Source organism: Ranitomeya imitator, chromosome 3, assembly GCF_032444005.1.
Source record: "Ranitomeya imitator isolate aRanImi1 chromosome 3, aRanImi1.pri, whole genome shotgun sequence".
In the NCBI taxonomy this organism is placed as follows: Eukaryota; Metazoa; Chordata; class Amphibia; order Anura; family Dendrobatidae; genus Ranitomeya; species Ranitomeya imitator.
The window spans coordinates 772,465,059-772,486,532 of record NC_091284.1 but is presented as its reverse complement, the minus strand read 5'-3'; the positions used below and the strand labels follow the sequence as shown (position 1 = coordinate 772,486,532).

Below are 21,474 nucleotides of genomic sequence, written 5' to 3'. Positions count from 1 at the left end.
CTCTCGCCCGTACCTATCGAGCCCCAGTTGCAAGAACTAGGCGAGACAACTGGAGATAGGTCAGGGTGCAGTGGATGGCCAGCAGTGTCCTATATGTGCCTCGCTGCGCCCTCTCATCGCTCCACAACGCTGTGCTGGAAATCGCTTGTCTGTCCGTTGAATCTTGGTTTCTTCTGCACAGTCTGCCATATCCAGTCTCCACATGCAAGGGTAGGCAAACCCTTGAAAATCACTGTAGGTCTCAAAGAAACCCAACAGCTACCCTCACCTGGTTTAGCCCGCCTGCCGAGGTGGTGTTCCGGGGAGTACCCGCTGCCGCATGCTAGCAGCTACTTGGAGGTACAGGTGAGAGTTGAGCATCAGATGAGGGCCAAAGATGGAAGAGCTGTCCAAAAAGGACACGGCAAGCACTCTACCGGAGGTGCTACCTCTATCTAGATACCACATATACCCTTATGAAAATTGTACATTCACACTAAAGGCATCAAAACTATGAATTAACACCTGTGGAATTATATACTTAACAAAAAAGTGTGAAACAACTGAAAATATGTCTTATATTCTAGGTTCTTCAAAGTAGCCACCTTTTGCTTTGATGACTGCTTTGCACACTCTTGGCATTCTCTTGTTGAGCTTCAAGAGGTAGTCACTGGGAATGATCTTCCAACAATCTTGAAGGAGTTCCCAGAGGTGCTTAGCACTTGTTGGCCCTTTTGCCTTCACTCTGAGGTCCCGCTCACCTCAAACCATCTCGATTGGGTTCAGGTTTGGTGACTGTGGAGGCCAGGTCATCTGGCGTAGCACCCCATCACTCTCCTTCTTGGTCAAATAGCCCTTACACAGCCTGGAGGTGTGCTTGGGGTCATTGTCTTGTTGAAAAATAAATTATGGTCTAACTAAATGCAAACCGGATGGAATAGCATGCCGCTGCAAGATGCTGTGGTAGCCATGCTGGTTTAGTATGCCTTCAATTTTGAATAAATCCCCAAGAGTGTCACCAGCAAAGCACCCCCACACCATCACACCCATTCCTCCATGCTTCACGGTGGGAACCAGGCATGTATAGTCCATCCATTCACCTTTTCTGCGTCGCACAAAGACACGGTGGTTGGAACCAAAGATCTCAAATTTAGACTCATCAGACCAAAGCACAGATTTCCAAACAAGTCTCTTCAGCTTGTTGTCTGTCCTTAGCAGTGGTTTCCTAGCAGCTATTTTACCATGAAGTCCTGCTGCACAAAGTCTCCTCTTAACAGTTGTTGTAGAGATGTGTCTGCTGCTAGAACTCTGTGTGGCATTGACTTGGTCTCTAATCTGAGCTGCTGATAACCTGCGATTTCTGAGGCTGGTGACTCGGATAAACTTATCCTCAGAAGCAGAGGTGACTCTTGGTCTTCCTTTCCTGGGGCGGTCCTCATATGAGCCAGTTTCTTTGTAGCGCTTGATGGTTTTTGCCACTGCACTTGGGGACACTTTCAAAGTTTTCCCAATTTTTCGGACTGACTGACCTTCATTTCTTAATGTAATGATGGCCACTCGTTTTTCTTTACTTAGCTTAGCAGTACCTGGACCCGTTGAAGCGCATTGCGTGCGAAACGGACGTCGTCCGGTTCACTCCCCACACCCTCTCGTTTTACCTGCAGCCCGAAAGGCATGTCGTTACTCCGATATATGGAAGAATAAAGGATTTTTAATACATCGCTTGGTGAGTGCAACCTTTTTCTTTTTCTTTGGATGTTTAATACGAATTGCCGTTTGGTAGAGCACCACAGCGCGATTGCATTCCACCGTTGGTCCAATTGCCATGAGAGACTTTGATCGATGCAGTAAATTGCTCACTTAAAAGCCATCAAAAATCATCTACCCTGGTGCCGTTATACTTTCTTCTTTTTATATGGACTATTCCTATATTTAACATTAGGGACACAGGTGTCTGCGATCGGTTGTGTTTTGCTGCGTTTGACGACGCATGCGTCGTTTCGTCGTCTGCGGTTTGGCGCGGTAAACGCTACATGTAGTAATTTTAGAGGCCTAGAAACGTATGCGGTTGTTAGCGGAAGAAATGCGGCAAAAAAACGCATTGCTGTCTATGTGAACGCATGCGTTGCACCACAGGAAAACATGTCTAGACACTGATTAGCCACCCCCCACATACAAACTGATAAAAGGAGGGATTGGGCATTGGCAGGTCACTACACAGCAGACTGGGAAGCAGACCAGACACAGGAAAGCACTTTGGAGGAAACAAGACTCTGAACAAGGTGAGTATATCCTAGCCAATGTCTTCATTTTCTATTTTCTGTCTCTATATGTCCTAAATAATTTCTGCCATTTCTTTCTTTCTGCATGCATCAGAATGTCATCTTCTTCTTCTGAGGAGCAACATCCTGGGCCTTCTGAAGTAGAACATGTCAGTGAAGTGAGTACTCAACTCCTCAGATTGGTAAGCATTCACTGTCACATCTACACATATGACAATTTTTTTTTCCTTTTTTTAGAGCACTTCTTCCACTGCGGTAGAGACTGAGCAGGAGCAGTGGGGTCACGGTCGGGTGGCAAGGCGGCAGCGTGTACGTATATGTGGCTGACTGTTTATTGTATCCTCACTTTACTCTTGGATGTTGATTTCTTTACTTTCCTCTTTCTTTCCCTTTTTCTTCTTGACTCCTTTTGTTTCTTGACTTTCAATATTCATGCCAGTTTTCTGTCTCTGTTTGCTTTCTTTTCCTTATGTTAATGTATTCAACATTAATGTCTTTATTTATTTTTTAGGTTCCAGAACGGGATGAGGACCTCATTTAAAATGACCTCCTCATCTCCCTGGTCCATGAGCGAGTCCCGTTGTGGGACACCCAGGTTCCACAGCACTCGGACAACGTGACAATCTGGCGGCTATGGTATGAGGTGGCCAAAGCGATGTGGGATGGCTGGGACAACGCCCCGATTCAGGTCCGAAATGCATTTTGTAAGTATTGCAATGCAATGTGATGCAGCAGAGACCTTGGCCGTGCTCATTAAAACTGTGTGTGATGACCAAACGTCCATTGTCTAACCATTCTTTTTTGTTTTTTCAACAGCGCTCAAAGTCAAAACACGTTGGCGTTCGATGAAGGATCGCTTCAACAAGGACCTTCGTCAAGAGAGCCGGGTTCCTAGTGGTTCTGGAGCAAGGATCAGAAAATATAAATACCACCACATCCTGGCATTTTTGAGACCGGTCCTTGCCCAGAGAACGTACGTATTTTTTTGGTGTATTAGGTTGTGTTGTATTGCCTTAATCTGTATGTTTCTATTCCACAGGAGTTGACGCTTAACTTTTGTAAATGTTTGGTAGTAATGTGTTTTTTTTTGGGCACTTCCCGGCAGCGGCAGAGGGCCTCGGACAGGTCACTCATGCCCGAGTTTTTGCACTTGAGCTTGGTCTTTCATGATGGACTCAAGGCGATAGGTAACCGACTGGATACTGCCATTAGCCATATGAATACACGTATCCAGGAGGTCACCAAAAGCCTTGACCAAATGAAAGCCGACCTCCAGAGGCCAGCACATCATTTTTTTAATCAAATTGAACAGGGCATGTCGGAACACCTTACTCCTGATCTCCAGCTTAGTGTCATGTAGGCCTGCAATGCTGCTTACGTGCAGGCTATGCAGCAGTCAGTATTTTCAGCAGACAGTGGCAGCATATCCACCTGTGCCAACACTGTCACGCTTGACATCAATGCCAAGCTCTGCTGCATAGCACTGCACGGCCACCTCCATGCAAAGCACTGCCGGACACCACTACTGCACCACCACCATGCTGAGTGCTGTTGGACAGCCCACCGCCACCACCATGACAACTGCTTCTCCTGCTTGGACCTCCTCCACTTCCACCACCATGCAGCAGCAGCAACAGCCGGACCCTGGCATGGCCTTCCCCACCACCACAACCATGCAGCAGCAGCGGCACACGGACCCTGGAATGGCCTTCCCCACCACCATAACCATGCAGCAGCAGCACCCAGATCAGGACAGGTCGGCCACCATCACCAGGTCCCAGCTGCAGCAGCAGCAGCACAGGGATCCTGGCATGCTTTTCACCACCAGCATGCACCAGCACCCGGACCCTGGAATGGCTTTCACCAACACCAGCATGCAGCAGCAGCACCCGGACCCTGGCATGGCCTTCCCCACCACCACAACCATGCAGCAGCACCCGGATCAGGACAGGTCGGCCACCATTACCAGGTCCCAGCTGCAGCAGCAGCAGCACCCGGATCCTGGCATGCTTTTCACCACCAGCATGCAGCAGCACCCGGATCCTGGCATGCTTTTCACCACCAGCATGCAGCAGCACCCGGACCCTGGAATGGCTTTCACCACCACCAGCATGCAGCAGCAGCACCCGGACCCTGGCATGGCCTTCCCCACCACCACAACCATGCAGCGGCACACGGACCCTGACAGGTCGGCCACTTTGACCAGGCCGCAACAAATGAGCCCACCAAGGCTCCCCAGACCACAGCACCGTTCCCAAAAAGGGAAACAAAATAAAAAACAAAGGACAATCTCAATTCCTCCCCCCTCACCTCCCAATGTGTCTGTAATGTCAGGTTTGTCTCACCCTTTCAGTATGTCTCTGCCCTCTCGTGCATCAAGCCCCATCCCCAAACTCCCAGACCCCACTACTTTAATTGCCCCTTCTCCTGCCACCCCTGTGTCATCCACATTAAGCCAGGCCTCACAGCTACACAGACCCCATTTCCGTCACTCTACCCCAAGCAGGCGTAGTTAAATTTGTTAAAAAATAAATAATAATGTTTTTTGCCCCCAATAATGTTTGGTTAATTGTGTATTTCACTGCCGGCAACACACACCGTCCGCCGAATAAAACACTTTATTTTTTGGCCAACTCATAATTCCAGTAGTTATTAAGTAGAACACTGCACATTTGTGTGTTTGGTATAGAACTATGAGGTGGCCACAAAAAAACAAAATTACTTGTATTTTCTCCATAATCTCTTCAGTCTGATTAATCTGTGTCACAGACTGAAGAGAAAATGGTGGTAATACAAAGCAGAACTATACTCAACAGGTCATGTGTCATAAATAGTGAGTTCATGATGCACAAAACTCTGCGTCATGAACTCGTTATATATGACACCTGACCTGGTGAGTAGAGAACTGCCTTGTATAACCTCCATTTTTTCTTCAGTGTGCGTAATCTATTTCACACAAACCGAAGAGACAATGGAGGTCATACAAGGGATATCTATACTCACCTGGACAGGTGTCAGAAATAGTGAATTCATGAGGCTGTTATTTTTGCCTCATGAATTCATTATTTCTGACACCTGACTTGATGAGTGTAGATCTGCTTTTTTATTATACCTCCATCTTCTCTAGATACTGCAGAACAGAATCTGGACGTAATGACGTCAACTACCTTACCACTAACAACATAAATGGTTTTTAGAGGAAATACATAGGAGACTCGGTCAAGATAGCAAAACACGAATTTTATTAACAAAAAATATTATTAACATTTAAAACATAACTGGTACAGGCCAAAACCCAACAGGAAATTTTACACAATATTATCGTGCCATGCCACAAGTCCAATATCTGAATCAAAATAGGCAGCAAATTGGTCCCGCATGTGGCCAACTTCAACTGTTGACCGCTGAGGGTGATGCTGGTAATCTGGCAATGGGTTTGCAACAAGTTCATCCAGTTCAATGTTGAGTCGCTCCTTAGCCATTATGTAATTGTGGAGAACCACACAGGCTTTGACCACCTCATCGACTGTCTCCATTTTTAGATCAATGGCTGTTGCAAGAATGCTCCATTTGGAGACAAGAATTCCAAAGGTACACTCAACTGTTCTTCGGGCCCTGGTCAGTCTGTAGTTATAAATCCTTGTAGTGTGGTTCAAGTCCTGACTGGAATATGGCTTCAGTAGGTTTTCACACATCTGAAAGGCCTCATCCCCAACCATAACAAATGACATCAGTGGGCCTTGAGTGTTGGGGAGAGGTCGTGGCAGTGGAAAATTAAAATTTCTTCCATACACACGGCGGCCCATATCCGAGTTCTTGAAAGTCTGTGAGTCATTGCTACGGCCAAAAGGTCCAATGTCCACAGCGATGAAGCGACAGTCTGCATCTGCTATTGCCATGAGCACAACAGAAAAATATTTTTTGTTGAAGTACTCCGATCCTGTTCTGGAGGGTTTGATAATGCGGATGTGCTTTCCATGCACCGCACCCAAACAGTTGGAGAAATCACACACACTCCAGAATTTTTCAGCAATTTCCATCCACATGTCCTCCGTGGGTAGGGTATAAATTCATCCTGGAGAACATGCCACAAAGCCCGGCAGGTGTCCGCAACTATTCTGGACAGGGTAAAAATTCCAAGCCGGTATTGGAAGTGGAGGGATGATAAGCTCTCGCCGGTTGCCAGAAATCTGAAATAAGAATGAAAAAAATTAATTTACAATCAATTCCATTTATGGTGGTGTTTATCTAAAGACATAAAGGAAAATACAAATAATAGATGGCAGACCAACAATAATTATGACTGGTATTTGTTTAGAATTATTACGTACCTTAATGTAACCAGGAGACGTTCCTCTGCTGGAATCGCTCTACAGAGCTGGGTGTCCTGTCTCCGTATGGCTCCTTGGACACGACCAAGTAATTCCCAGAACGAGTCTTGCGACATCCTGGTATATTCCGGGAATTTGTCCGGGTTGGCATTAAGCTCGCCATACAGCGTGTGATATGCTGCACTGCTCTTCCGGAGTTCAATAATGGGATGTCTCCAAAAACGCCTACGCCGTGTCCTTCTCTGTCGTTCTCTATTTCTTTGTTGCTCCCAAGCAAACGCACAGGCAAGAAACAGCTTGATGCTTAAATCCAGATTGAAATAAAAGCTCTCCATGCGAAGATCCAACATGACACAGGGTACAGGAGCAAAATCTGAAAATTTCAGCAGTCTAAGGCCGGCGTCACACTTGCGAGTTTTACGGACGTAAGAGCGCAGAAACTACGTCCGTAAAACTTGCAAAACATACGGCACAATTATTCTCTATGCCCCTGCTCCTATCTACCGTATTAAACTGATCAGTATTATACGGCTTTCTACGGCCGTAGAAAATCGCAGCATGCTGCATTTGTCACCGTACTGCGAAAGAAATACGCCAATGAAAGTCTATGGAAGCGTGAAAAATACGGATTACACACGGACCAGCAGTGTGACTTGCGAGAAATACGCAGCGGTGTTAGAGAGAAAAGCCGGTAATTCAGTGCGGTGTACAGTAAAATCACACTGACAGCTTCCAGTAGAATAGGTAGAATTAATGTCTACACATAGAATAGGTATATATATATATATATATATATATATATATATATATATATGTCATTGAGACACATATATGTAGATATATTAATATTTATTCCAGCGCTATACAGCTTGAAAGCCGGTAATTCAATTGCCGGCTTTTTCTTTCTCCTTCCTAAACCCGACATGATTTGAGACATGGTTTACATACAGTAAACCATGTCTTCTCTCCATTTTTTTTTGCAGATTCCACACTACTAATGTCAGTAGTGTGTATCTGCAAAATTTGGCCGTTCTAGCTACTAAATTAAAGGGTTAAATGGCGGAAAAAATTGGCGTAGGCTCCCGCGCAATTTTCTCCGCCAGAGTAGTAAAGCCAGTGACTGAGGGCAGATATTAATAGCCTGGAGAGGGTCCATGGTTATTGGCCCCCCCCCTGGCTAAAAATATCTGCCCCCAGCCACCCCAGAAAAGGCACATCTGGAAGATGCGCCTATTCTGGCACTTGGCCACTCTCTTCCCATTCCCGTGTAGCAGTGGGATATGGGGTAATGAAGGGTTAATGCCACCTTGCTATTGTAAGGTGACATTAAGCCAAATTAATAATGGAGAGGCGTCAATTATGACACCTATCCATTATTAATCCAATTGTAGTAAAGGGTTAAATAAAACACAAACACATTATTTAAAATTATTTTAATGAAATAAAAACAATGATTGTTGGAGTATTTTAGTCTACGCCCAATCCAGTCACTGAAGACCCTCGTTCTGTAACAAAAAAAACATAATAAACCAACAATATCCTTACCCTCCGCAGATCTGTAACGTCCAACGATGTAAATCCATCTGAAGGGGTTAAAATAATTTGCATCCACGAGCTTTGCTAATGCAATGATGCTCATGGCTGCAAAAACCCCGGAAAATGAAGGTAAAGTAGGTCAATGACCTATATTTACCTTCATTTGCGGTGAGGCGCCCTCTGCTGGTTGTTCCTAGATCGTGGGAACTTTCCTAGAAAGCTCCCAGGCTCGAGTTCATATGAGGACAACCAGCAGAGGGCGCCTCTCATGAACTCGAGCCTGGGAGCTTTCTAGGAAAGTTCCCACGATCTAGAAACAACCAGCAGAGGGCGCCTCACCGCAAATGAAGGTAACTATAGGTCATTGACCTACTTTACCTTCATTTTCCGGGGTTTTTGCAGCCATGAGCATCATTGCATTAGCAAAGCTCGTGGATGCAAATTATTTTAATCCCTTCAGATGGATTTACATCGTTGGACGTTACAGATCTGCGGAGGGTAAGGATATTGTTGGTTTATTATGTTTTTTTTGTTACAGAACGAGGGTCTTCAGTGACTGGATTGGGCGTAGAATAAAATACTCCAACAACCATTGTTTTTATTTCATTAAAATAATTTTAAATAATGTGTTTGTGTTTTATTTAACCCTTTACTACAATTGGATTAATAATGGATAGGTGTCATAATTGACGCCTCTCCATTATTAATTAGGCTTAATGTCACCTTACAATAGCAAGGTGGCATTAACCCTTCATTACCCCATATCCCAACGCTACACGGGAATGGGAAAGAGTGGCCAAGTGCCAGAATAGGCGCATCTTCCAGATGTGCCTGTTCTGGGGTGGCTGGGGGCAGGTGTTTTTAGCCAGGGGGGGCCAATAACCGTGGACCCTCTCCAGGATATTAATATCTGCCCTCAGTCACTGGCTTTACTACTCTGGCGGAGAAAATTGCGCGGGAGCCCACGCCAATTTTTTCCGCCATTTAACCCTTTAATTTAGTAGATAGAACGGCCAAATTTTGCAGATACACACTACTAACATTAGTAGTGTGGAATGTGCAAAAAAAAAATGGAGAGAAGACATGGTTTACTGTATGTAAACCATGTCTCAAATCATGTCGGGTTTAGGAAGGAGAAAGAAAAAGCCGGTAATTGAATCACCGGCTTTCAAGCTGTATAGCGCTGGAATAAATATTAATATATATACATATATGTGTCTACTGACATATATATATATATATATATATATATATATATATATATAGACAGTATATATATATATATTTTTTTTTGGGGACACATGGATCACTTCTATAGCGGTATGTTGGTTTTGCTAGCCTGCGGGAAAACCACGCAGTACGGATGCCATACGGATTACATACGGAGGATGCCATGCGCAAAAAACGCTGACACACCCTGCCTACGGAGGAGCTACGGACCACTATTTTCGGGACTTTTCAGCGTATTACGACCGTAATATACGGACCGTATTGTTTTACGCTGTGTGTGACGCCGGCCTAAGGGTCTATATATAGACATCCCATAATACACGCCCCCTGTAGTCCCATTGGTGCTGTCTGGTTATCTAGATTTTGTTTCTGTTAAATTTTTCACCATGCGCACAGAAAACGCAAACGAATGGAAAACGCATGGAAAAGCGTGAAGACGCAGCGTTTTTTAAACCGCATGCGTTACCTTATGCGCCTAAAAAACGCTACGTTTGTACGCATTTCAAAGCGTTTTTTCCCTTCATTTGTGGTTGCGGATTAAACACTGCGGATTCTAACGCAAATGTGAAACTAGCCTTAGGGTATGTGTCCACCTTCAGGATGGCCGGCGGTTTGGTCAGAGCGGCAAACACGCTCTGCGCTAAGCTCCGCCCCCTTCTGTGACGCGATGATGACGGATGTGTTCATAGCACACATCCGGAATCATCGCACCCCACACATAGGGCCCTGTGTTATACCTTGTGGCGATGCAGCGTCGCCGCAAGGTACACGCTGCGATCTTAAAAGACGCGCCGCATGTCCGGAGTCACAGGGCCGCCGGATGCGTGTTACTATGCATAGTGGAGACGGGATTTCATAAAATCCCCTCCACTATGCTGTAACATCTGGACGCTGCGTGTTTAACGCTGCGGCCCCGCCTCTGAGGGTGTTTCCACGTTCAGGAAACGCTGCGTTTGACGCTGCGTGGAGCCGCAGCGTCAAAAATGCAGCCTCCAGATGTTACAACATAGTGGAGGGGATTTCATGAAATCCCATCTCCACTATGCAACAAAAAACGCATGCGGCACAGCCGCGAAAACGCACATGTGGCGCGTCTTTTCAGAACGCAGCATGTCGTTACAATGAGCAAAACACGTAAGAACAACGCAGGTGACCTGCCAGTGACCTCAGCTGCAGATTTGGTCAAGATTTTACCTGCATAAAATCCTGACCAAAACCTGAAGCAATCCTGAACGTGTGCACAGACCCTAAGGGTATGTGCACACGTAGTCTGGGTCCACTGCGGATTTTTCCGCAGCGGATTCCAGCAGATTTGATAAATCCGCAGTGGAAAACCGCTGTGGATTTATTGCGGTTTTCCTGCGGTTTCCACTGCGGATTTACAACTGTGGTTTTCCATAAGGGCAGTTGCAAATCCGCTGCGGAAAATGCACAAAAGAAGTGACATGCTGTGGATTGTAAACCGCTGCGTTTCCGCGTGTTTTTTTCCGCAGCATGTGCACAGCGGTTCTTTTCCCCATATGTTTACATTGAACTGTAAACGCAGGGGAAACTGCTGCGGAGTCGCAGTAAAATCCGCATGGTGTGCACAGCCTCACTCTCACACCGCTCTGGCGGCCCACAACGGGACCTTCTCCTCTCCACCTGTAGGTAGCGCCCTCTGCTGGCCGCCGGCAGCATTGAGAGAGGCAGTGGGAGGAGCTCCTGCGCCCCGCCCCTTCTTGTATAACAACATTGCGGCAGTGACAGGTTCCGGGCGCACAGGACAGACATGGCCGCGGTGACCAGACTGTTCGCCGGCTCCCGCTGCCTCCTGGCCGTGGGTAGGAGCGGAGTGTCCTCCGTGCAGCGGCCGCTGAGGGCTGCAGGGTGTCTGGGCCCCGGAGCTGCGCGGCCCTTCAGGTAACCGCTGGTTATGACGCAGGTCGCGGTGACCCCGGCGGGGCGGACAGTCGCTCCTATAGCCGCCACTGACAGCCGCTTCTCACACTACTGTCCTGGGGAACTACAGCTCCCAGCAAGCTGCTCGCGGCCTTACGGTTAATGATAGCGGAGTCTGCTCGCAGGGCTTTGTGGGAAGTGTAGTTTTGGAGGCTCCTGGTGTTTGTGGCAGAACTTTCTTCTCTTCCCGGACAGGACCTGCTGCGTCTTGTAGTCCCACGGTATGGCCACATGGTGACTGGTAATGAGGGGCTCTGCGGGGGTCTGGTTACCTGGGCACAGGCTGGCCCAGTGAAGGTGTGCTGGAGACCCTGGTGCTTCCATCATCAGGTGACAGGGCATCACTGGGGTCTGTGGTGACCCTGGGGGTACAGTGCTGGTGGGGTGCGGGGTCCTGCGGACAGGGGGCCATGGTGGTCTCGCCTGTGTGCCGAGAAGACTTTCCTTCAATCAGTGATCTACCAACACATTGGGGGGGTGGGGGTGGGTGGGGGGGTCTCCTCTGGGTGAAGGAGGAGGGGGGGGGGGGGTCTCCTCTGGGTGAAGGAGGAGGGGGGGGGGTCTCCTCTGGGTGAGGAGGAGGGGGGGGGGGGGTCTCCTCTGGGTGAAGGAGGGGGGGGGGGGTCTCCTCTGGGTGAAGGAGGGGGGGGGGGGTCTCCTCTGGGTGAAGGAGGAGGGGGGGGGGGGTCTCCTCTGGGTGAAGGAGGAGGGGGGGGGGGGGTCTCCTCTGGGTGAAGGAGGAGGGGGGGGGGTCTCCTCTGGGTGAAGGAGGAGGGGGGGGGGTCTCCTCTGGGTGAGGAGGAGGGGGGGGTCTCTGGGTGAGGAGGAGGGGGGGGGTCTCCTCTGGGTGAGGAGGAGAGGGGGGGTCTCCTCTGGGTGAAGGAGGAGGGGGGGGGGGTCTCCTCTGGGTGAAGGAGGAGGGGGGGGGTCTCCTCTGGGTGAGGAGGAGAGGGGGGGTCTCCTCTGGGTGAGGAGGAGGGGGGGGTCTCCTCTGGGTGAGGAGGAGAGGGGGGGTCTCCTCTGGGTGAGGAGGAGGGGGGGGGTCTCCTCTGGGTGAGGAGGAGGGGGGGGGTCTCCTCTGGGTGAGGAGGAGGAGGGGGGGGTCTCCTCTGGGTGAGGAGGAGGGGGGGGGGGGTCTCCTCTGGGTGAGGAGGAGGGGGGGGGGGGTCTCCTCTGGGTGAGGAGGAGGGGGGGGGGGGTCTCCTCTGGGTGAGGAGGAGGGGGGGGGGTCTCCTCTGGGTGAGGAGGAGGGGGGGGGTCTCCTCTGGGTGAAGGAGGGGGGGGGTCTCCTCTGGGTGAAGGAGGGGGGGGGGGTCTCCTCTGGGTGAAGGAGGGGGGGGGGGGTCTCCTCTGGGTGAAGGAGGGGGGGGGTCTCCTCTGGGTGAAGGAGGGGGGGGGTCTCCTCTGGGTGAAGGAGGGGGGGGGTCTCCTCTGGGTGAAGGAGGGGGGGGGGGGGTCTCCTCTGGGTGAAGGAGGGGGGGGGTCTCCTCTGGGTGAAGGAGGGGGGGGGGTCTCCTCTGGGTGAAGGAGGGGGGGGGGTCTCCTCTGGGTGAAGGAGGGGGGGGGGTCTCCTCTGGGTGAAGGAGGGGGGGGGGTCTCCTCTGGGTGAAGGAGGGGGGGGTCTCCTCTGGGTGAAGGAGGGGGGGGGGTCTCCTCTGGGTGAAGGAGGAGGGGGGGGGGTCTCCTCTCGGCGCCTTGAATATGAAGGCACTGGTTGTGTTTCACTTTTGACTTTTGGTTTAAAAAAAAAATGACCTGTGCTTTGAGGTTATCATCATCAATGTTCTTGTTTGGGAGAAATAAAATATATAATCATAAAAAAAAATTTTTATTTTTTTTTTTCTCTGACTTTGTAGACTTGACTGGCTGACTGTCCTGACACCCGGAGACTGGTGCAGGCCGGAGTTGTGCTTTATTTTTTTTTCCCTTTTTTCATGGTTTGTACCTTTTGAATGACATTCATACTGGTGCTCAAAAAGGTGAGAAGTGGCACACTCGAATAAAAAGATGGTGCACAAAGGACAAGGCAATATATCAAGAAAGAGAACCTTTTAGCACTGAAGTAGTCCACAATATATTTTCATAGAGTGGTTTTATTAACAATCAGCCGACATTTATGGAACAGACATCATAGTATCCCAACGTTTCGGCAAAATCTGCCTTTTTCAAGGAAGTCTATAACATTAAAGAAAAAAAAGAAAAACCAAATGAACAATTATCAAATGTATAGTATTCGTCACATAATGAAGAAAAGGGGCAAATACAAGGTATGCGGCTGAATAGAAACCAATATCAAGGATGTAACCAGTGACATGGTATAAAACGGATCGTGTAGAGTAAAGGGTCCCGAAACAGTGTAAAATACATACGTTAAAAAGCAAATCTAAGGAAAAAAGGGGACAGCAATGTCTTATAGAATACATATATCAAATCCACACAAGTCATAGGAAAGTGAATGAACGAGCAAAATGAGGAAATCCCATGAAGAGTATACCAATACACATAACACCCCCCAACAGTGATAAGTCATGCCCAAAAAAAGAAAAAGAATTATGGGTCTACACACAGACCCATCTACTAAATAATTGTCTAAGGGTCACGTCTGTCTGTACTTTTGTCTGTCACGGATATTCATTGGTCGCGGCCTCTCTCTGTCATGGAATCCAAGTCGCTGACTGGTCTCGCTAGCTGCCTGTCATTCAGCGACGGCCACAGTCGGCGCCCGCTCCATACTCCCCGCAGTCACCGCTCACACAGGGTTAATGCCAGCGGTAACAGACCGCATTATGCCGTAGGTAACTCACTCCGATACCGCCGCTATTAACCCTGTGTGACCAAGTTTTTACTATTGATGCTGCCTATGCAGCGTCAATAGTAAAAAGATCTAATGTTTAAAAATAATGTAAAAAATCATTAAATACTCACCTTCCGCCGCCTTTCCCGCTCCTGGCTAAGCTCCGGTGACCACTCCTTGCAAGCGGCAGGTTCCGATGGCAAGGATGGTATGGGAGAATGACCTGCCATGACGTCACAGTCATGTGACCGAACTACAAGGGGTGCTCGGAAGGTGAGTATATGTTTATTTTTTTTTTTCTTTTAACCTGTGACATACGTGTCGCTGTGCAATATACTACGTGGACATGCATATTCTAGAATACCCGATGCGTTAGAATTGGGCCACCATCTAGTCAAAGATACCTGTATGAAGTAACTTATGCGCAAGGTATAATATATGCCATTAGGCAGGTAGACTCAACAGCGCTAAAATTAGTGCCCAAAAAGAATGGCGATCAAAAAATAGTTCATAAATATCGCCGACACATCGCACAGTTTCTTACTGTGACCTGAATAGAAAAAAACGTTGACCTAAAACAATAAACTGGTAAGCCTGTGGCGGGGAGTAAGTCGGAGTGCGTCCTGTGTCCTCCGGCATTGAGGTATACAGTGTGGTCGGAAAAGGGTATAAATGCTGCAAAGCCGTGATGTAACTTCCAGTGCGGGGTTCGTAAATTCTCCGGAAAAACACGATATAGGAACACACGCATGTGCAGTGTACCGCCGGAGTCCCGTAATAATAGCAAGGACAGTCCGCATATGTATCGTTGGTGTAATAAGGAAACTAAAATAACATGGAATGAACTAAATGGTACACAAACGGCCCTATACGGATATCATAATAATAATAATTAATAGCCAATGCATGACTCGGTTATAAAGCCACAAATAGGACAAGTATAGAGAGGGAATAGGTGTCACCCAGTAGAAGAACGAACTTTGAGAGAAGTGTTGGAATCACCGTGGTATCTAGAAAGAGAGAATCAGAAAACGCAGGTTAATAAACCGCTCTCATACCATTTGTATTGTTATAAATCAATGGATATCAGCAAAACATATAATATTACAACTCATCTCTGAAGAGCCTTGTATTCCCTATTCATCCCTCGTGGGTGGAGGGTCTGGAGCGTGTATATCCAAAATGCCTTTCTTTTAACTTAAGAATCCTGTTACCACCACGTCTCGAGGAGGAAATACGCTCAAGGACCTGAAACCTCAGCGGGGATACCGAATGTCCCACTGAAATAAAGTGAAAGGGGACTGGTAGCATCATGCGTTTGCACCGAATGGTCGACTTGTGTTGAGCTATGCGGTCTTGGATATGCTGGGTGGTCTCCCCAACATACCCGAGACCGCAGGGGCATTTAATTAAATAAATAAATAACAAAGGTGGAATCGCATGTAAGAAAAAAAAAAAAAAGAAAAAAATTGATCTGGAAGAGTTTCCCAGACCTAGGTTGGGAGAATGTGTCCCCCTTAGTAACGTTGGAACATTGCAGACAATGTAGACAGGGAAATGTACCTCGTCTGTGTGGCCAAAAGGGATTGTCGTTGAACCACTTTAACCGAACCTACGTCGGCTTTAACCAAAATATTTCTGATGTTCTGAGGTCTCTTGTAACATATCAAAGGAGGAATAGAAAACTCTGGAATGGAGGGGTAAGACTTACCCAACAGTGGCCAATGTTCTAATACACAGCTTTTAAAGAAATGTGTATGGATGATATGTAGTAACAAAGGATTTCTTATTCCGATCGGAGGTTGCTTGCAAGGCCTTCTCCAAGACTAATGGTGGGTAGCCGCGATCCGAATACTTTTCGTTCATCTCTATAATGCGTTGTGTTTTTAAGTTAGGATCCGTAACTATACGTTGGATCTGGGATTTAGGTAATGATTGTTTGACGTGGGCTGGGTGACAACTAGAAAAAAGTAACAAGCTGTTTCTATCTGTGGGTTTGGTATATAAGTCAATCTCAAGTGAATTGTCCTCTTTAATCATCACCAAAGTGTCCAAAAAGTTCACACTACGTTGGTCTTTAGATATTGTAAATGTCAGGTTAGGTACCCAAGTATTGATGTCATGAGAAAATTGTGTCAGAGGCTTCGTCACCCCTCCATATCAGAAACACGTCATCAATGAACCTTTTCCAATATAGCGAATGTCATTGAAAAAGATCATGGGTATAAAAATATTTAAAATTGAGAGTCCTCAGTGGTTTATACCTTTTTAATTGCTAACTGAAAAGATGGTAACAAATTGCAAGCTTTCGAGACTACACAGGTCTCTTCATCAGGCAAAGACTAAGAAATTCTGAAGAATCACATACGGTATTTATGCACAACATAGCACAGAAAAAAGGAAAATCCGTGGATAAGACAGGTGACATGAAGCAGAATTACCATGAGTGATAAACAGTTATGTCCATAAATATTGGGCCAGTTCTTAGATAAGGATTGTTTTATTGTTCTGTGATTAGGGTCTCTGTTGTGGTGACCCTTCATAGTCTGAGGGGCAAGTTCCTTAGTTGATGTAAAAAGACATAAATCCATGCGACACATTCATTCTTGCATTAAGACTGTCAAAGGTCGTCATCAGTTTATATTCCCATACTCTTCTGTCTCTCTGCGATTTGAAGCTACCTTTTAACACAAGTAATTTCATGTCCATAATGTTATGATTTGGGAGACAAATGTATTGCCACAGGTAGATCCATTCTTTTTTTTTCTCTTATTGTATGGCGGTGAGAATTAATTCTTGTTCTAAGCTTTTGCCCTGTCTCCCCTACATACAGACCCCCAGTTGGACATTTAGTACAAATAATTAACCCCTTTCTGACATCAGACGTACTATCCCGTCGAGGTGGGGTGGGCCCCTATCACCACCGACGGGATAGTACGTCATATGCGATCGGCAGCGCTCACGGGGGGAGCGCCGCCGATCGCGGCTGGGTGTTAGCTGCTTATCGCAGCTGACATCTGGCACTATGTGCCAGGAGCGGTCACGGACCGCCCCCTGCACATTAACCCCCGGCACACCGCGATCAAAGATGATCGTGATGTGCCGGCGGTGCAGGGAAGCATCGCGCAGGGAGGGGGCTCCCTGCGGGCTTCCCTGAGCCCCCCGCAGCAACGCGATGTGATCGCGTTGCTGCGAGGGTCTTGCCTCCCTCCCTGCCTGCTCCAGCCCCGGATCCAAGATGGCCGCGGATCCGGGTCCTGCAGGGAGGGAGGTGGCTTCACAGAGCCTGCTCAGAGCAGGCACTGTGAAGCCTGCAGCGCTGCAAGTCAGATCAGTGATCTGACAGTGCTATGCAAACTGTCAGATCATTGATCTGTGATGTCCCCCCCCTGGGACAAAATAAAAAAGTTAAAAAATTTTTTTCCAAATGTGTAAAAAAAAAAAAAAAAAAAAAAAAAAAAAAAAAAAATATATATATATATATATATATATATATATATATATATATATATATATATATATATATATATATTCCCATAAATACATTTCTTCATCTAAATAAAAAAAAACAATAAAAGTACACATATTTAGTATCGCCGCATCCGTAACGACCCAACCTATAAAACTGGCCCACTAGTTAACCCCTTCAGTAAACACCGTAAGAAAAAAGAGGCAAAAAACGCTTTATTATCATACCGCCGAACTAAAAGTAGAATAACACGCGATCAAAAAGACAGATATAAATAACCATGATACCGCTGAAAGCGTCATCTTGTCCCGCAAAAAAACGAGCCGCCATACAGCATCATCAGCAAAAAATAAAAGTTATAGTCCTCAGAATAAAGCGATACAAAAATAATTATTTTTTCTGTAAAATGGTTTTTATCGTATAAAAGCGCCAAAACATAAAAAAATGATATAAATGAGGTGTCGCTGTAATCGTACTGACCCGAAGACTAAAACTGCTTCATCAATTTTACCAAACGCGGAACGGTATAAACGCCTCCCCCAAAAGAAAATCATGAATAGCTGGTTTTTGGTCATTCTTCCTCACAAAAATCAGAATAAAAAGCGATCAAAAAATGTCACGTGCCCGAAAATGTTACCAGTAAAAACGTCAACTCGTCCCGCAAAAAACAAGACCTCACATGACTCTGTGGACCAAAATATGGAAAAATTATAGCTCTCAAAATGTGGTAACGCAAAAAATATTTTTTGCAATAAAAAGCGTCTTTCAGTGTGTGACGGCTGCCAATCATAAAAATCCGCTAAAAAACCCGCTATAAAAGTAAATCAAACCCCCCTTCATCACCCCCTTAGTTAGGGAAAAATTAAAAAAATGTATTTATTTCCGTTTTCCGGCTAGGGTTAGGGTTGGGGCTACAGTTAGGGTTTGGATTACATTTACGGTTGGGATTAGGGTTAGGGGTGTGTCAGGGTTAGAGGTGTGGTTAGGGTTACTGTTGGGATTAGGGTTAGGGGTGTGTTTGGATTAGGGTTTCAGTTATAATTGGGGGGTTTCCACTGTTTAGGCACATCAGGGGCTCTCCAAACACGACATGGCGTCCGATCTCAATTCCAGCCAATTCTGCGTTGAAAAAGTAAAACAGTGCTTCTTCCCTTCCGAGCTCTCCCCTGTGCCCAAACAGGGGTTTACCCCAACATATGGGGTATCAGCGTACTCCGGACAAATAGGACAACAACTTTTGGGGTCCAATTTTTCCTGTTACCCTTGGGAAAATACAAAACTGGGGGCTAAAAAATAATTTTTGTGGGAAAAAATTTTTGTTTTATTTTTATGGCTCTGCATTATAAACTTCTGTGAAGCCCTTGGTGGGTCAAAGCGCTCACCAGACATCTAGAGAAGTTCCTTAAGGGGTCTACTTTCCAAAATGGTGTCACTTGTGGGGGGTTTCTACTGTTTAGGTACATTAGGGGCTCTGCAAACGCAATGTGACGCCTGCAGACCATTCCATCTAAGTCTGCATTTCAAATGGCACTCCTTCCCTTCCGAGCCCTCCCATGCGTCCAAACAGTGGTTCCCCCCCCACTTATGGGGTATCAGCGCACTCAGGACAAATTGGACAACAACTTTTGGGGTCCAATTTCTCCTGTTACCCGTGGGAAAATAAAACATTGGGGGCGAAAAGATAATTTTTGTTAAAATATGATTTTTTATTTTTACGGTTCTGCATTATAAACTTCTGTGAAGCACTTGTTGGGTCAAAGTGCTCACCACACCTCTAGATAAGTTCCTTAGGGGGTCTACTTTCCAAAATGGTGTCACTTGTGGGGGGTTTCAATGTTTAGGCACATCAGGGGCTCTCCAAATGCAACATGGTGTCCCATCTCAATTCCAGTCAATTTTGCATTGAAAAGTCAAACGGCGCTCCTTCGCTTCCGAGCTCTGTCATGCGCCCAAACAGTGGTTTACCCCCACATATGGGGTATCAGCGTACTCAGGACAAATTGTACAACAACTTTTGGGGTCCATTTTCTACTGTTACCCTTGGTAAAAGAAAACAAATTGGAGCTGAAGTAAATTTTTTGTGAGAAAAAGTTAAATGTTCATTTTTATTTAAACATTCCAAAAATTCCTGTGAAGCACCAGAAGGGTTAATAAACTTCTTGAATATGGTTTTGAGCACCATGAGGGGTGCAGTTTTTAGAATGGTGTCACACTTGGGTATTTTCTATCATATAGACCCCTAAAAATGACTTCAAATGAGATGTGGTCCCTAAAAATAAAAATGGTGTTGTAAAAATGAGAAATTGCTGGTCAACTTTTCACCCTTATAACTCCCTAACAAAAAAAATGTTGGTTCCAAAATTGTGATGATGTAAAGGAGACATGTGGGAAATGTTACTTATTAAGTATTTTGTGTGACATATCTCTGTGATTTAATTGCATAAAAATTCAAAGTTGGAAAATTGCGAAATTTTCATAACTTTCGCCAAATTTCCGTTTTTTTTTTCACAAATAAACGCAGGTACTATCAAAGAAATGTTACCACTGTCATGAAGTACAATATGTCATGAGAAAACATTGTCAGAATCACCGGGATCCGTTGAAGCGTTCCAGAGTTATAACCTCATAAAGGGACAGTGGTCAGAATTGTAAAAATTTGCCGGGTCATTAGCGTGCAAACCACCCTTGGGGGTAAAGGGGTTAAGTACACCACATTAGAAGTGATGCAGCTGAAAGTACCTGGTATCTTGTAGTCCTGAGGTGAATTGGGGATCTTTATCTTAGGCATTCAGTTAGCCATTAAAAGGTAACTATCAACCACTTAGGACTCTCAATTTTAAATATTTTTCTATCTTCTGGCTAACACGGTACCAAGATATATATCTTTCCTGTATCAACATGGGTATAAACAAACTTTTCAAAAAAAAAATGCCATAAAGATATTAGCGTATGGCGACGATAGGATTGAGATTGATAGTGGCAAAGTGTGCCTTAAGCCTTAAATTCCTAAAAAACCTTTGGAGTTCCTGGTCTAATTGGAATCCATTAAAGGATGGTGTGGGACAGAAAGAACGTTGTTCCATAAATGTCGGCTGATTGTTAATAAAACCACTCTGTATATGAAAATATATGGTGGACTTCGAGTGCCAAAGGTTATCATTCATACTGGTGATGTCTGTGGTTTGTTTAGAATGGGCAGCACTTGGGCCCAAAATCCATTTGTGTGAACTTGGCCTAACAAGGATCGTGCACTCGGCTTCAGGCTAATCCTGACTCTGTATACATCTAGGAAGTGTGTGGTGGTTTTTTTTTTTTTTTTATGGCTCCATGTGCTGTTAAAATCTGACGGTGCGTGGACAAGTCACGCAGAAGTGTTTATGTAACTGGCCCCACTTATGTATGCTTATTTCATGTGTGCGTCTTATATACTAATCTAATGATCACATGTTATTTGCATTACAGCAGGGGAAGTGCTTTATCTTCTGGAACATTCTCCTTTACTTTTCTGATCAGTAGGTGCACTCGTATTTACCTCTATAGGCTAAAAACTTTTAGCCCATGTTTAGATGACTGTTGCACATACTTGAGATAGATAGATATATACTAGATGGCTGCCCGATTCTAAAGAATCGGGAGTCTAGAATCCATATATACTTTATTTATTCAAATGTAAGAATAATACAATTAATAAATGATAGTAAGAAAGAACAAAAATAATAGGCAGTATATGGAGAAAACACCAAACAAAAGTTCAAAATTTAAATATATATAGTTTTGGTAAATGGTATTATAATAATAATAATAATAATAATAATAATAATTTTTATTTATATAACGCCAACATATTCCGCAGCGCTTTACAAATTATAGAGGGGACTTGTACAGACAATAGACATTACAGCATAACAGAAA

General features: G+C 45.7%; 1 protein-coding gene across 1 annotated transcript in view; it reads left to right on the top strand.

The window, feature by feature from the left end:
- Positions 1-11,086: 11,086 nt before the first annotated feature.
- The window catches only part of FDX1 (ferredoxin 1), a 42,393-nt gene continuing 32,005 nt past the window's right edge, over positions 11,087-21,474 (top strand). Inside the window, exon 1 of the mRNA XM_069759070.1 lies at positions 11,087-11,260. Within this exon, the coding sequence (XP_069615171.1) occupies positions 11,130-11,260 (131 nt within the window). The 5' untranslated portion in view covers positions 11,087-11,129. The remainder of the gene's footprint in view (positions 11,261-21,474) is intronic.